Here is a 12,236-nt window from a genome sequence, read left to right as displayed (position 1 = left end):
CCAGATTCCATCTTTCGAGTTCTTCGTCCACGTTATTGGGTCAGTGCAGACCCACTCGTGTTTTACCTAATCCTTTAACGTTTTAACCAAACACATCGCAAGAACCCTCTATGTTTGCCTCAAAAAGCTGCCGACCACCTATCAGCACCCTAATAATGTTCAAAGGGGTAAACCGATGAAAGTTACTGAGAGCTGGTAATCTCCATCTAGTACACCGAGTAGATTTCTGATATTAATATCGTTTTCGTTTTGTTTGTTATTGTCAAAAGGTGTCTTTTTCCGGGCCCTTCTGTAGACAGCTAACTCACAAGGATTGCGGTTAACTGCGGAATCTAGTCCTTAGGACGCAGCGACTTCTGGAAGGCAAACAATGCGCCCATTGTGGCGCATTAAATGATCTACGGAGAGAGAGAAAGCAACGAGGGCGATCAAGTAGGCGTTGCATATGCCTACCCAGTGCTGAAGCGTCGTTATCACCACGACGAAATGCACGCTAAGCTGGAATCCGATCGCGACCATCTGATCGCCCATATGCCCGTCGTTTGCTTGCATTTCCAGTTCACCTACCTAATCAAGGAGAAAGATATACAACACACACGAGCACTCATTCTCATAAATGCAACCGTGCTACCAGTACGCAACTAACCCTATAATCGTCACCGTCAACCGAACACAATGGAGGTCATCATTGTTGTTTGCATCAATTTAGGTATGTTATTATTATCATCATCATGAACAACACTGAGGGAAGGGAGGCAATAATCTGGAATCGCCAGTAAATTAAACAGCATGGTCCGAAAAATAATTATCTTTTACCACATACATGCACACACACATTTCTATATAAATGTATAAAGCCTAGCGCTTATAGTTTCGATATAGAGAAGCAGACGCCCATGCACACACTCACACGAAGCACCGATAGCAATGACAAGCTCACAATGTAAATCGTTCCCTATGGCGTTAAAAGGCAACTAAGGACCCCTCAAAACAAAAAAATTTGTTCAGTTATATCGAGGATCTTTTATTAGATCCACAGAGAGTCCCGTCTATTAGGTTCCGCCCGCTTTTTTCCGTTCAATTCATTTATTCATTGAATTCGTTGACTCTATGTAGCTCAATAGTTTAACACAAACTGTCAAAAGTTAAAAAAAAAAAACAAAGATTATTGTGAGCGTTTACCTGCTCAACGCAGAACCGATGGGGAAACCCAAATTAATATTAAAATCATTAATGTGGAGGTGCTTGTTCGTACGAACTATTTCTATTCAACCAACAACAACAGTACGAAATTTTAGTACCTATTTTGCCTTTATTTCAGATTCGCTCCCTCTATAGTTGTGTGCAATGCGACAAATCATTGGTGCATAATAATTATTATTAGTATTTATGCCTCGAGTAGCATATCCCTGACAATCTGAACTCCACCGAGGCGTCTGGAAGCTCGAATCGAAGAAGGGAACCAAGCTAGGGGTAAAATAATGCTAGGACAAGCACACCCCATTGGGCGTTTTTCTGTTCGTACCAGAAGGCAAATGGTTTCCTATAGGCTCATCTTAAATCTAGCACACTAGTCCAACTTCGTCGTATTTAGTATCAGCTAGCCCACTGGCCCATGAACGCTAGCGAGCGCTCCGCTCCGCTCCTTCGCTTGCCTCCACGACCCTATCGCGTACGCTGCACGTTTGTGCTGGAATAACAATAGAATGGCTCAGAGTAATAGGAGGGATAGAGGCGACAGCAGGCCTCAGTAACAGGGAATGTTCCAGCACAGCATCACTGCCGGCCGTTGTAATATTCTCGCTGTGGCCACCAAAAAGGAAATGCCCTTAGGTTTTTAGCCTGCTGGATTGGCACCTTGCGTGCTCGTAACTAACCGGAGTCATCTTTTTTTATTAAAGTTTCCTTTCACCCAAGCCACGCAAAAAGCAGAATCGCAATAGGAATGAGAAGTGCCGAAAGTTATAGCGTGGCAGAACCAGCGTCGGAGAACGAACGTCAGCAGTGTTGCGAGTGAAGGGACTGTAACGAGGGTAACAGTCCCTTCACTCGCTCCTCCCTTCCTTTCACTACCTTCTATATATAAGTAATAACAGAAGCGGAAACGATGCGTGGGCCACTGCGTCGCCGACGCCGTCGCAGCGTTGCTGGTCTGTTTAAGTCGTGGGTATATCAGAACCACAAACGAGCTTCCCAGAGCTCGCAAATGCGGTTCTTTCCGTTCGGTTCTTTGCTAGGATTGCCACAATTATACTATCAGTACCGCTAGTCATTTAACTGCTGTCGGTGATAGAACGACTGACTATCTTAATATTTGTATTTCTCGTATATTTGTATAATCATACTTGTATAGTTCGGACTTACAGTGATAAGCATCATGGACGTCACAAGGGAAAACCGCAGAGAGCGAACGGATAGTTACCTCGTGATATCATTGATAATCTAAGAAGGTTACAAACTCCCATTCTTCTCAGTTAGATGATACATAACACGCGAAATACTTCCCATTAACACATACTCATTCTAACAACTTATTATACCTGAACAGCGTGATTTTTCTGTTACAAAGAGCGATTGCGAATGAATGAAATTAAACTCGGATTCGTGTTGTGTGTAGCGCTGACATAAATTAACTAACAAAGAACAACAAAGTAACAGTAGCAGTTCCTTTATGTGAGTGGGGGTATCTAGTAATAAAGAAACACGTGCACTCTATGCAATGGAATGACGGCTGAACATCCATGTGGGTATATTGGGTATGTGTGAGTTGATCCTGAATCCTTGGCTTAATGTCCTTTCGACGAGGTAATCTTCTTTTTCATCTGGCATAGAAGCGTAAGAAGAACTGCTACCTAGAAAACCATTGTAAACGTAACATTCCTTAAGCTTATCTGCCTCCATGAAGATGCCCTGAATTTGGATGCACTACGACGCTATGCCTATTCATTAGGCAGAGATCACGATTCAATTTCAACCTATTTCAAAGAAAATGTTTATAAACGGGGTATGATCCTCGGACAGTATGGTTGAGAGGCCCATGTGGATTATTCACGTTGTACGCTTTTAGCGTAGTTTGTTAGATAAATAAACATATGAAGACGAAATATCTAAATAACAAAGCTGACCAGACTCCAAATGCGCAGAATTCCTTATCAGAACATAGTAACTACGCAAGAAAACTCCAGCAAACGAATCAGTAAGTATCATACAAGGTTATGCTACGAAGTATCATACACTGCCGGCCGGAAACCGTGCGGCGGGCTTTGACACAAACAGCTCCAAATATTAAGTTCTAATTCACCGTCCAATAATTCCGTCCGAGCAGAACAGCAACGTCACAAATCGGCTTCTCGCAAGCTAGAGATGCAGATAGAAAGCAAGAGAGAAATCGCAGGAAGCTCAAATGGCTACCCCTTTTATTACTGCTGCCCTTGCAGCTCCCTTGTCACAGTTCAGGTATTATGGAAAAAGGGTTCCGGTGAGGTTTCGCCGGAGGCTATCGAAACGAGATCCCCATGAATTTCCAGTGAAGGCCTAAATAGTGAGAATTGCAATCCCTTGCGTTCTCTATGGCATCGCAACCTTCGCCTCACACCACCGTTCTTGCCACATGAGACTTAAGGAAGCGTTCTATTGGGAGATGCTTGCTTTTATGTAGAAAAAGCCGCAAGAGTCGCGGCAATGGGCGGCCTTTAGGGAAAAATGTGAAAAGAATACAAATGAAGCACGTTATAGGCCTTTGGCTGCACACCAGCTGGTGCAACCAAGCCTAGCCAACCTCGTCCTATCGTCCTGCTAGGCCTGTCGTCCGCAAGTGTCGAAGCTTTTCCTGTCGATACAAAATGCCATGCTGCACTTTGCCGCGCTGTATTTCAAACGCACAGCTACAGGAAAGGAGGGCGTTTAGAGATGGAATAAACAACATCAATTTCGTTCACAAAACCAAAAACTAGTCATGTCAGCGTGTTCAGAAGAACGAGACATACGAGTAACATCGTTCACAGAAGAAAGGGAAACAACGATCTAATGGAAATTGCTCTACGAACGTATAGCATCAGCAATAAAAATATTACCAGTAAGTAGTACACGTATTGCTTTGCCGACATTACGCATTGTCTATTAACGACTTCGGTACGATATAGTTACTAATTATATTTTAGGATATTTTACTTGTCATTTCCTCTTCTACGCGTATCGAAAACACCTGTTGCACTGTACTTACTATCTACTGTACAATAGTGTATTTGCCTAAGCTAGGTACACTCCAGTCCTCAAGAAACAACAGGGCATTAGCTTGCACAAATCGAACCCTGCTAATCCCAGCGGGTATGTTTGAGCATTATTTGATTTTCGCGGCTTCTCTACCCTAGGATGCCTTTTATAAACTTACAGCTTGGTTCATACATGTGGACAATCGATAAATTTGCCTGAAAACGATCACAAACCAATCGATAAACTGATGTTAACCGTGTTAGGCATATGGTAGGTTTATTTTCTGTGTGACCTACAGTACCTGCCACCTGTGATATTCAAATGCAAACGGCAGGCCATGGCCGCCTTTTTAAAACAACCAGCGATTTCATAGTAAAAATTAATTTTATTTACCTTTCGCTACTGGCACTATACAATTAGTAACGAGGCCTTCGACCGAAAGAGATTAGGACTGCAGCGATCGAGGAGCCCATAAAGGTGTCACTAGATAAGCATTTGCGACAGCCAACGTGATGCGACTTTACGCGTCACCGTGATTCCTATTTACGACCGTTACTTACGCCAACTACACCGCTGACTGAGTATCGCCATATTGTTTAAAGACTGACAGCTCTGCTCGTTTAACAATTAAGCAGCAGATTATCGACGGTGAACATGGCGTCATGCAAACATCGTGTTATCTCTACCAGTCAAATCAATTTACAAGAAAGGAAGAAAGGACAATTTGTCGAAATGCTTTTACTCGTTTCGTTATGTCCTATTTGTATTTATCAATTATCAAGTGAGGTTTATGTCGCTGCATCAATAAAAAGTGTATTCAGTGTAACAGCAGAAGGGTGCTATACCCCTATTCATTCCGTTTGGACTTGCCAGACAGCGTTATTAACGGCGGCATTATGGGTCCGCTAATGCAGGTTACTACTAGGTGCTGCTCAGAGATGCTCCGGAGAAAAATGGTCGGTTGTACAGTGTACCGTCTGGCCATTTTTTCCAGTCGCGATATTCTCACAAGCTGTACGCAAAACAATTTACTCCTCGGACTTCCTGTTTCCCCCCGAAACGGTGAAGGCATTTTCGATTATCGTCAACCAGAATTTAGAGCTTGACAAAGACCCGACAAAATCAAAAAACACCGGGAAGTCCTAACTAGCTAACCGCTTAATTGCAATATTTACGGTCTCCCATGCAAACGCATCGTAAACGTTATCACCAAGCAGCCCGGGCTAACCAAGGGCGATAATGCTCGCGACAGGTGGAAGCTGGAGCCAAGTATTGAGCCATTGGGTGACCGGAGAACGCATCGAGAACTAATGCTGATCTTGGTGCGGTAGCCGGGATGACATCATTGACAAGCGACGATACGTCCTGATCGATCCTCTGCGCCTCGTCTACCGGAAACGGTTTCGTTAACCCGCGACCGTTTCGCTCCTATTGCTAACCAAACTAAAGGTTGCTGAGATCCAACGTCGCCTTTCACTGTTACAGATCGCTCGTCGATTCAGAACGTCACCGGCAGCATCGATTCCGTCAAAGTCGTCAATCAGGCGCATAGCCACCGACAGATGCCTGCACATGGTAACAGCGTTAGCCACTTTTAAATGGCTGTTTGTGGCAAATGAAATCAGTCACAGTGATTCAATAAGCTGCACTTTGGTAAAAAGTGCTGCTTCCCCAAACAACTGGTAAAGTTGTTTGGCGAATACCACAAAAGCAGATACAGTGCGGGCATAGCGTGAAGCACAGATCCGTAAACACACCAGTGAACGGCAGGAAGTTGTGTAAAATTAGAGCTATCGAACTGTTACACGGACGGCACAGAAAACGTCCGCTCATACCAAAGTTAAAACGCATACACACACACACACCCATTCACTAGCACAAAATTCGAACAAGCGCCGATTCCGGACGAAGCAGGGCAACCTTAATTTCAAAGATTTCAATATAATTCTTTTTCACAGCATAATTTTTTTATCTAGTAGCATAATCTACTTTAATTTTTCACGCTACTTGATGCATGTTCAGGTCGGCTTGCAGAGATATTTTACTTAGTTACGCAATCGAATCTAGCTAAAGTAGGTGTATGGGTGTGATCGGCGAGCGTGATCTGTAGGCGCATTGTCCATATAGCTGCCTTTGCGAATCTGTCTAAAAAAGTAGAGAACTGGTCTTGGAAATTGGTTTGCTATTATCTTTACTGTCCAATATCTCGGTATCAGTAGATTTGTTGTCAGTCAAATGTCAATGTTTGACGATCAGTCACCGATTGATTACCTCCTGCTGCTGTCGATGGCAAAAGCAGAAGATATTTTCGAACTTTGTTTTGTTAAAATTTGTCTGACATTTACCAGTTAACAGGGATGTTATTTACAGACCGATATACGTTCAGGCAGTTTTATTACCACGAAATTCACGTTTCTGCATATGCACCGAACACGTGTCTGGCAGACTTGTTGCCACTTAGAAACATAGGAAAGGTCTAAAGGAAAAAAAAGCACGGCGAAATACATACGAAATGTTAGGCAGGGCCATTTAGGACTAACTACATGTGTATAGCTGAGAGATTAGTGATGCAAACTCTGGTCGTTGACGCAATATTCACGCTCCCTGTTCTTACCTACCTACCTACCTACCTACCTACCTACCTACCTACCTAGTAAATCCAGTACCTAGTAGATTCAATAGGCGGCTTAATTTATTCATGGAGGCCGACCATTTAACTCCACGACTGAGCCTCTTAGACTGGGAAATTCGCATTCTACTACTGATAGATCATGCAAGAGACGCTGGCATTTTTCGAAGAAGTAGTGGTGTCTTTATTTTCTCATTCCAGTCACACAAGAGTTGGAATAACTGATATTGTAGAGTACTGATATTCGAACATTTCTAGCATTTTCATTATTTGATCGACAGTATGTTCAAGCAAAAGTACTTTCTTAGAAATCATGATTCATATTGTTAGGATGTGCTCAGTCGCTTCACTCGAATGAAGATCATCGTGTCTGGCCGATGATTAGTCCCGTTTTTAATAAGATTTGTTTCAATACTAACTTTTTAATAGCTTTAATTGGCCCGTGTTAATATTGTGTACTCATTTTTTTCGATATCGTCATTGAGTGTCTGTGCCACAGAAAGAAACGCACTTGTACAAGTTTTGAGAGTGTAAATTACTTACTAGTTTCGACGAATAAAAATCGTAGTCTGTGACGGCATGACCTTGACTGCTGATGTATCGTTTAGGCCCTACACGTTTTTTTTTTTTTATACCAAGCTACCAAATCGTGTTTCCGGAAGCAAACCGTAGCAGTGCACCAATCAAATCAGCTATATGTTTCAGTACTATGACTCGTTCGTCAACAACGGTAGCCACCAATTTCCCTGCTCCACTGCGCCGGCAATTGTACAACAGAATAGCTCAAGCTTTCCATCGAAAAGTGAATTGGCGGTCTCGCTACAATGAGATCGTTCCGTCCTTTTGCAGGTGACGATTGAAGGCGCGCACGCCCAGACGATGATGGTATTTGATCTCTCTCACAGAACCTCACTAGGCAGATTTGTTTCTTTCACTAAAGTTTTGTAAATACATTTCGGGCCGTTGTGGTCCATTGTATTACTTCGATTGGCATGCTTCGGCCAGTCTCATTCACTCAACGAATGTTAGAGTACATTAATTCTGCGCTACAGTTTTTTGAGTCAGCGCTAAATTGCCCAGGAGCAATGTGCAGCCGAGGCAGTAAGATCAACCGTGCTCAAAAAGAAATATCTATTCCCTTTAGATCTATACAGATTAGATCACCCTGGTAATCGACGCCATATTGCCAAATGGCGTGATTTTTTGGGAACGCTCTAATGTCAGGTGGGGAAGTAGCGGGCTGGAAAAGTTTCTGCGAAACTTATTCAACCCATCAATCTATTCGAAACAGTATATAAGAAAAAACACTTGCGCGTGCTAGACAGGAAGTCTGCTTAGTAGACAACCACAGATGCCAAGTTTTGGTAGCTGATGGCGTTATAAAGCCATAGGTAATATAGAATGATCGCATCGAGCGAGATTCCACTTGACATACAATAAATGATCGATTCGGCCTGCCGGCTTCTATTATGATTTATGGGTGGGGAGCGTGTTAGGTATGAATAATAATGTTGCTTGCATCGGGTCACCTTGGCGCGCACAGGCTTGGCGAGCTGCATGACAAACAAGTTCATGAAGGCCATCTTCCCTATTAGACAAATACCAGTCAATCAATCGGCCTTCTTTATAGACCGTGAACTGATCGACAACGCAGTGGAAGTCGCTTCCGTTTCTGCCTAAATACAACTCATCTAGTACCTCGTGTACTCAGTACCTAGGTGGCAAGTTCGTATCCCTGGCACCCTTCGCGACCCTTCATAATTTTCCACTTGCATATGTGGAATGTGTACGAACGCTAGCAGTCACGTTATCCAGCATTTATATTTGGATTTACTGCATAAACGACAACTATACGAAAACAATTTTCAAGCCTCATTTTCATCGTTACACCTAAAAGGCCTCATATTTACCCAGTCATGCACCCAATGATGGCTACGCTATCCCCATGTCCTCTTGGTCTATTTTTGGTGTTAAATATTATGATCGATGGGACTGTCCGGAGGTGGCAGAATGCTCTAAAGACATCCATTGTGTAATATTTTACTACTGTTCTGACAATGCACCGTCGCTCGGACAACATTACTCGGACCTGATAACATGTTGGACCTAAGAACAAATATATATATCGTGTTGATCTAGGTAGATAGCTTTAAAGTGACGTATCTCCGATGAGCGGGGCCAACGTAGGCGTAATGTGAAAAAGCGAAAAGTAAATCGGCTAAAGGTTGTTTATGGAGCCTTTATTTAGGCCAAGCGTGAAATGTTTTGTAAACATTCATTTTTGAACTTTTCGGTGATATAATAATGACTAGTTTGAAAATTCAATTATGATAAAGGCACAAACGCTGCCAAGATGCATAAGAAAATTGTCGAAACAAATGGCCTACCCAAAGATAGTTCTGTCGCTCTCGTTCTGGAAATCACAACGTGTATTGAAGGAATTGAAGTCAGTCCCGGAAGTTACGCAAGATTGACACGTAACTAGACGTCATATTGACAAGAGGCTCGCAGAGCGATCGATCCAGACACGTATTGTCGATAGCTAACAAGATTACAACAAGGTATTGAAAAAATCGACCGTAAATAGTGAACTGGCAAGAGCTTGCATTCAACTTTGGCCGTACTGAGCCCTGGCCTGTACATTTGCCTTCCTAACATAAGCCGAATGGACAAATTCAGTGCATTCGCCAATAGCCCCGATTTTGCACCTCAGACTTATCTGTTTCAGTCCTTACAGCGAGGATGTTTTTCAATACAGGGGTGTAATAAGCATTTGTCACAGCCGTTTACTCAGAAAGCCTGACAATTACGAGATTATGGTGCTCCCACAAGAGCAGCAGAGCGTCATCGTTCGAAACTATGCATACTGACTTTAGTACGGACACAGGGTCTGAAGGGAAGGGGTCTTAAGGGACATAAAACTGTGTGCGGTGAGCGAATGGCGGTTTGGTTATGAGGGACACTCACAAATGCGCTTAACAATTGTTACAATAACTACTATGCATTTACATAACTTTACGTCAATCAAGAGGTTTCTTCCGGCTAAAAAAAAGTGTGCCGATTCACATGATCGTTCTGCCGTCAGGTTAGGTCAAGCATTAAGGTGACATGGTCGGGGCCTATGCGACTGTGGATGCACCTCGTATCGCGTGACTATACGACCACGTGACATTTTGAGCTTGTACTGCCACCTGTCGACCTGCGAACCATCACCGAACATTGCTTGAATGGCTGACTGTTCAGACTTTCGATTCTATTTTGTTAATTGAATATTATAATCGAAAGTGATACACGAGGACGTAGGGACGTTTAGTCACTGGTTCTATCCTTCGGCGCTGACTTCCGTGACGTGGCCAACCAAAGTGGTAGACGGCCCATTTCAGACTCCGCATCCACTAAACCAGTTAAGCGTATCACATGTTATCTAGAAAATATCAGTAGATGTTTAGCTATAAGATTTAATTACCGTTTCTCGTATTGTGGCACGGTATTCGTTTTCCGCCTTCTGAATTTTTTTTTCAATTTCTGGCGATTTTCTTTGATGATAGGAAGTTTGCATGCGTTAGTATGCTGAATCATCGCGGCCACTAGCACAGATATCAACACCGTTGATATAGAGGAAGATGATGTCACTTCGGACCGTCAGAGAGAGAACAACAAAGCAATGCTTAATTAATTATGGCAAAGGTAATTACTACATAATAGTACTTCTAGTAAAATAGGCGAAAGCATTAGTCCATGGCACTGTACGTACCGGTCATCTGCACTTTGTAAAAGTGCAGATGACCGGTACGTTCTCCTTGCACAGAGACACATTGCTTAGCATGGTTAAATAACTCAGGTCTATTGTCGAGCTAGCTGCGGATTTCCAATCATATCATAAACGGAAATATAAATATTACTTCCGTCTACCCAATACACACGGGCATAGAAAACACCAGCTTTTTTTCTCACATTTTACGCATCTGCGACTGTTCGCTGGATTGATGTTTGACGTCGTGTCGACTCGCGTGTGTGTTTTTTTGGCCTTCACCAAGGGATATATGGTCACGGCGCTCGCGTTTTGACTACCGTCAATGGGGGCCAAAGTTTCCGCAACACTTCCGTACCCTTTAGATGCAGTAGTGAGAAAACTTACCTGCTCTTACTTCATTTGTTTGAAAAGTCCAGTTATTGTTCGGCATGGCCACATACAACAATGGGGATGAGCGCAAAAGGCGTTCATAACGTGTTTTGGAAATCTTTCCCGCCTCTTGTAGATTCGACGGCCTTGGAGAACGTTCTGTATTCATTATAGGGTGGCAATATACTTTTTCGCCTGCCTGCCTGCCTGCCAGCTAGTTTATCCGGTGCAGACAATATGTCTGAGTCTCTCTCGCCATACGAATCGCTTGTTTGTTTGTGATCGCCCCCTTTTCCTGCTCTGACATAACGCGGAGTAGTAGCAGCTGTTACATCGTTGTGTCCGCAGCAGCCTTACCAGTAGATAAAGATGTAACAGATTAAACGTCTGTAACGGTTGTGCTTACCCATACACACATACGACCAGATATTAACGCAGACACAGGCGAAAATAAACACCAAAATCGTCAGGGGCGGCAACAGCAGATGTCGTTCGAAGTAGTGGCAGCGATACTAGCTATAACCGTAACAATAGCGGGGCAGGATACTAGGCCACGTTCCTCGAGGGCAAATTTACATGGATGCACGATGCGTCTTGCAGGTCAGCTAAGCGCAAACGTCACTTCGACGGGGCGGTAATGGCTGTCAGTGCTACATGTGAAACAACGCAGGCCGAGAAATCTAGAATAACAAGAAAAAAACGTTCATTTACTACTCATTTAACGGAGTTGACGCCGTTACGCCGGATGTTCGCAGTACACAATAAATACACAATAAACTTTTCACTCCTATGCCGTTTACTGCGCAAACAACTTTACGAACGTATATTCGTCGCACACGAGAGACTGCGAATCGCTTCTGTTGAATGGTACGACTGACTCGGATCCGATGCTGAGGTTCTATAAGGAGAAATTTCTATCGGGTCAATGCGAATTTGTACTAAAGACTGCTAATAATAATAATAATAAGGTGCTTTCATTTGTTGATTTACTCGAATCACTGAGATCGACTTCACGTTTGTTTACGGGTGGAAAAATACGTTGAACTCTCTTTTAAAGAACGTTTGATAAGGCCACTGTTTATCGCCAGCCGGCCGGCCGGCGCACCTGTTTTTCTATACAATATTGGTCGTACTATTGAAATTAAGTCGATCCGTCTCTACGTAAAGTTCTATTCGAAAATTTACAGTGTAAAAAAGTGGATCGTCATTATACCGAATTGTTACAGCCGTGCGAGATTTACGTTTTCACATCGGTCCTACGAAAATGAACGA

The 12,236-nt window shown here is 43.1% G+C and overlaps 2 protein-coding genes across 2 annotated transcripts in view; both read right to left on the bottom strand.

The window, feature by feature from the left end:
* Nucleotides 1-12,236, bottom strand: part of LOC111261786 (alpha-1,6-mannosyl-glycoprotein 2-beta-N-acetylglucosaminyltransferase) — a 53,161-nt gene that overhangs the window by 29,958 nt on the left and 10,967 nt on the right. The window lies entirely within an intron of this gene.
* On the bottom strand, nt 2,439-11,640 carry LOC111261857 (uncharacterized). The gene is made up of 4 exons (XM_086968883.1): nt 10,980-11,640; nt 10,308-10,473; nt 4,391-4,427; nt 2,439-2,852 (listed from the first exon to the last, which is right to left on the bottom strand). The coding sequence occupies exons 1-4, from the start codon at nt 11,131-11,133 to the stop codon at nt 2,787-2,789; spliced, it is 423 nt and encodes a 140-aa protein (XP_086825009.1). The 5' UTR covers nt 11,134-11,640; the 3' UTR covers nt 2,439-2,786.

The sequence above is a fragment of the Varroa jacobsoni genome, unplaced genomic scaffold (assembly GCF_002532875.2).
Source record: "Varroa jacobsoni isolate VJ856 unplaced genomic scaffold, vjacob_1.0 scaffold_64, whole genome shotgun sequence".
NCBI classification, from domain to species: Eukaryota; Metazoa; Arthropoda; class Arachnida; order Mesostigmata; family Varroidae; genus Varroa; species Varroa jacobsoni.
The sequence above is the reverse complement of the archived record's forward strand: the minus strand, read 5'-3'. Positions and strand labels throughout refer to the sequence as shown.

Coding starts and splice junctions, on each gene's coding strand:
- LOC111261857 (XM_086968883.1), bottom strand. CDS start 11,133: ATGAATACAGAACGTTCTCCAAGGCCGTCGAATCTACAAGAGGCGGGA. Junction 10,474..10,979: donor AACAAATGAAGTAAGAGCAG/GTAAGTTTTCTC, acceptor GACGGTCCGAAG/TGACATCATCTTCCTCTATA. Junction 4,428..10,307: donor GTGCCACAATACGAGAAACG/GTAATTAAATCT, acceptor GATCGTTTTCAG/GCAAATTTATCGATTGTCCA.